The 4,677-nt window shown below is 39.0% G+C and overlaps 1 protein-coding gene across 1 annotated transcript; it reads left to right on the top strand.

The window, feature by feature from the left end:
• Positions 1–1,392: 1,392 nt before the first annotated feature.
• LOC140889591 (uncharacterized) lies at positions 1,393–2,761 on the top strand. The gene is made up of 5 exons (XM_073297306.1): positions 1,393–1,448; positions 1,577–1,647; positions 1,891–2,158; positions 2,273–2,652; positions 2,751–2,761. Exons 1-5 carry the CDS (start codon positions 1,393–1,395, stop codon positions 2,759–2,761), a joined length of 786 nt encoding a protein of 261 aa, XP_073153407.1.
• The last annotated feature ends 1,916 nt before the right edge of the window (positions 2,762–4,677 follow it).

Below are 4,677 nucleotides of genomic sequence, written 5' to 3'. Positions count from 1 at the left end.
TTATTGTTTGATTATTAATTAGGCTTAATGCCTCAATTGATTGTCTTTTAAAATTCTCAACCATAAAAACACACGTTTAAGTATATATCTTTATCCATTATAAAGTTCATAAAATCCATTTTTTGTGTCCAAATTGTCAATATAGATAATTTATTTGTCACGTGTTAAAAATTATTGACTAGTCTTTAAATCAACCATTATACCATACTTACTATTTGTCATAAACCACCATGACTTATCAAATTCCTACCCACTAACCCATGTTTCCCCTCTCAAGTTACTACCCACTAAACCAAATTCAATTCCTTACATTTAATGTGACCCTTTGAGTTGCTTGAAATTTTAGTATAAATATACTACACTAGTCACATTCTCATTTCAATCCATAATATTCATAAAAATAAAGAGAGATAAATTATATGGAAGACATGCATATTTCTTCTAAGAGTTAAGTTCTTGTGGCATCAAAGAGTTGGGCTTGGCAAAGAGTAGATGAAGCTTTTAGAAGAATTTTATATCAGTTATCGATTCAACAAGATTTTCCGAGTAAGTGGGCTTCTACCTTTCTTTTGTGTGATATAAGTTTCTACACTTATATTTATTTTTGCGTGTGAGTTAAGTTTTATAACATAAATACTTATACTTTTGAAAATTCGATCGGCATGATAATATTCGTTTCACTTTGATATATATTATTTGTTGGCTATTCGTGATATTATTTGAAGCATGTTAGAATTATTTGGAAATATTTGAGATGCACTGTTAAGAGTCGATTTAGAAATGGTTAAGGAATTTCCGATGATTTGATTTGATTTGATATGGCCCTGATGCGGTGGATTATAATAACCGTTCCTTTGGCCTCGCCCCTTAGAGGAGTAACATATAGGGGACTGATCAGTAGAACCACGGAAAATGAGATAATTAACAGTGCAATATTTGCTTCGTATTTGTTCGAATTCAGCATGCTTATTTTGTTTCGAGATTATAAAATATACTTGCTGAGTGTTTCCCAAAACACTCACCCCCTTACTTTGCTCCCCAGATTAGAATGAAGATGAGTTAGATGACGAAGAACAAAATAAGTTCTGAGGTTGGTAAGGATGAATCAGTTCAAGTTGAAGAAATATTTTTACTTCAAATTTCAGTTTCGCTTCCGTATTGTCGCACTTGTGTTTTTTCTCTGTAAAAATAGTTATGATTTATGAAATAGAATGGTTTTTGGCAAGACTTGTACTATGAGGCTTGTTGTTTCAATTTTAAATTGTTAAACAACGCCGATGTCAACTAGGCCCGTTTTCGGGGCGTGACACGACTTGTTCGACCAATTGCAAGGGGCAGAGGTGTTCTCAAAAATTGATCTGCGATCAGGTTACCATCAGCTGAAGGTAAAGGATGCAGATGTGCAGAAGACAGCATTCAGGACTCGCTATGGCCACTATGAGTTCTTGGTAATGCCGTTTGGGTTGACCAATGCACCAGCTGTGTTCATGGATTTGATGAACAGGGTGTTTCAACCTTTCTTGGATCAGTTTGTCATAGTCTTCATAGATGACATATTGATATATTCTTGCAGTAGGGAGGAGCATCGTCAGCACTTGGCTACGGTGTTGCAAATTTTGAAAGAAAAGCAACTGTATGCTAAGTACAGTAAGTGTGAATTCTGGCTGGAGCAGATTTCATTTTTGGGTCATATAGTTTCAGCTAGGGGGATTGAGGTGGATCCGTCGAAGGTGGAAGCGGTTCGTAATTGGGCTGCCCCAAAGAATGCTATAGAAATACGAAGTTTCTTGGGTTTAGCATGCGACTACATGAGATTTATTCAAGACTTCTCCAAGATAGCCCTACCACTGACTTCCTTAACTTGAAAAGGTGTGAAGTTTGTGTGGTCAGAACAATGTGAGAAGAGCTTTACAGAATTGAAGGAAAGACTGATTTCAGCGCCAGTGCTAGCAATTCCCGAAGGCACGGGTCGCTTTGTGGTTTATACCGATGCTTCTAAGAGTGGATTAGGAGCTGTGTTGATGCAGGATGATAAATTAATAGTATATGCATCTCGACAGCTGAAGGTCCATGAGAGGAATTACCCGACTCATGATCTTGAGTTGGCGGCAGTTGTTTTTGCTTTGAAGCTATGGAGACACTACTTGTACGGCGAAAGGTGTCGGATTTTCACTGATCACAAAAGCCTAAAATATTTCTTCACTCAGAAGGAGTTGAATATGAGGCAGAGGCGATGACTGGAATTAGTGAAGGACTACGACTGTGACATTAGCTACCATCCTGATAAGGCTAATGTTGTAGCAGATGCCTTGAATCGCAAGTCTGCAACATTGAACCAATTGACAGTGCAGCAGGAGTTGATTGCTGAATTTGCACGTATGAGTTTGGAGGTATTTGAACCAATGGAGGTATGCACTCTAGCAGCCTTAACAGTAGTACCTAGTTTGCTTGAGAGAATCAGAGTAGGCCAAGCTTCTGATGAACAGTTGACGTTGTGGAGGAACAGAGATGAAGCCAAGGGTGGTACATTGTACACTGTCAAAGATGGAATTGTTCATCACCGAGGTAGAATGTGGGTGCTAGCAGTAGACTCATTGAGAGTGGAAGTGATGACTGAAGCCCATACTGTTTCATATTCCATTCATCCAGGAAGTACGAAAATGTATAAGGATCTGCAATCCTTATATTGGTGGCCAGGTATGAAGAAGGATATCGTAGAATTTGTGAGTGAATGTTTGACTTGTCAACAGGTAAAAATTGAGCATCAAAGGCCAGCGGGACTCCTAAAACCCTTGTAAATACCCACATGGAAGTGGGAAGATGTCACTATGGATTTCGTAGTAGGATTTCCAATCTCACCGCGAAGGATGAACTCGATTTGGGTGATAGTTGACAGGTTAACTAAGTCAGCTCATTTTATTCCAGTCAGGAATAACTTCTCGATGAATCAGTATGCAGAGCTGTACATTCGAGAAATTGTCAGATTGCATGGAGTTCCAGCGAGGATAGTATCTGACAGGGATCCTAAGTTCACTTCGAACTTTTGGGGAAGTTTACATAGAGGATTGGGAACAAAGCTAGCTTTCAGTACAGCTTTCCACCCTCAGACAGATTGTCAGTCAGAACGAGTGATCCAAATACTCAAAGACATGTTGAGAGCTTGCATGATAGACTTTGGAGGGAATTGGGAATCGAAATTACCTTTAGTGGAGTTTACTTACAACAATAGTTATCAAGCAACTATTGGCATGGCTCCTTATGAGGCATTGTATGGGAGAAGGTGTAGAACTCCCTTGCACTGGGATGAAGTTGGAGAGAGAGCTGTTTTGGGACCAGATATAGTGACTCAAACGGTGGATGTAATAGCTAAGATCAGAGACAGAATGTTGACAGCTCAAAGTCGACAGAAAAGTTACGCCGACCAGCGACGTAGAGATTTGGAGTTTAAAGTAGGTTACCATGTATTTTTAAAGGTGTCACCATGGAAAGGTGTTATGAGATTTGGGAATGTTGTGAAACTGGCGTTCAGATCAATCACGATTGATACCCGGTGCAGCGGAAGTTTAAAAATTTTATTATGGAACAATTCCATATTGTGGGTATCAACCGTTCAACGATTAAATTATTAGTGTGTGTAAAATTTAAATAACAATTATTAAATTTTACCTTCAATCTCGAATCGAGATTATTGGACTCCAACAGATTTCTCTGCTCTTGTTGTCTCTCCCTGGAACCGATGAACTCCTTCAATCAGGTCCACGAATAGAGGTTTAATCCCTCTGATAGATTGCACTAGAAAATCTATCAGAAGTTTTCTACGAAGAGAATAAACGAATTTGATTCGCTATTCCAGACTGCAATTCAAAATCACAGACCGGAATTTTTCACGCAGAGAAGGGAAGGGGGCGGCCGAAATATTTGAGAGAGAGGAGGCTAGGGTTTTCGAAATTTTTGCTCTCAAAATTATGACCAGTTGTGTGTAATTTCTGTACTGCAATAACTTATTTATAATGCAGGCCACTAACAGCTTAGGGCCCATTAGTCATAAGTTGAGGCCCGACAAGCAAAGCCCGCACGTTCAGAAATTAATATAAAATTCATCGTGACTCCGATTGATGAACCGATTTCACCAATGTGCACAGAAACCATTTCTGCACATTATAAAGTCAAGATAAATTTTCCTGAATCCGAATTCAGTGGTTTCCAAAAATGTCCATCCCTATGTCATTTTAGGAAATCCTACTCCCTTACTCTTATTTAAGAAGTCCAACTTCTTTATTCATTAAATTTAACTCTTTAAATTTAACTATCTCAACGGGGATTAAAACTCCATTACTCTGTGTGACCCTCAATGGTTCAGGGATACAGCTAGCCGTGGGCTCACAACTCCTTGTGACTCGGAACAACACTTTCCGACTTGCCCAACGAATCATGGTAAAGCGCCTAGCAACATCGCCCCATGATTCCCTAGGTATCACTGATAGTGCCTACAAGAACCAGTAGATTTTGGTTAGCGTACAGTACGGTCCCTTCATCCATATATCCCGATCGAAGCAACAACCATTGGTATATCGAGAGTCGCTCAAGATTCGATAACTATGCAATACATCTTGAAGATCAAATTAGTGACATCGCATGTGCTACTAAGAAACCATTTCTTAAATCACATCAAGTACT

The sequence above is a fragment of the Henckelia pumila genome, chromosome 3, assembly GCF_033568475.1.
Source record: "Henckelia pumila isolate YLH828 chromosome 3, ASM3356847v2, whole genome shotgun sequence".
Classification (NCBI taxonomy): domain Eukaryota; kingdom Viridiplantae; phylum Streptophyta; class Magnoliopsida; order Lamiales; family Gesneriaceae; genus Henckelia; species Henckelia pumila.
Note: the sequence above shows the minus strand (reverse complement) of the source record. Positions and strands in the feature narration are given on the sequence as shown.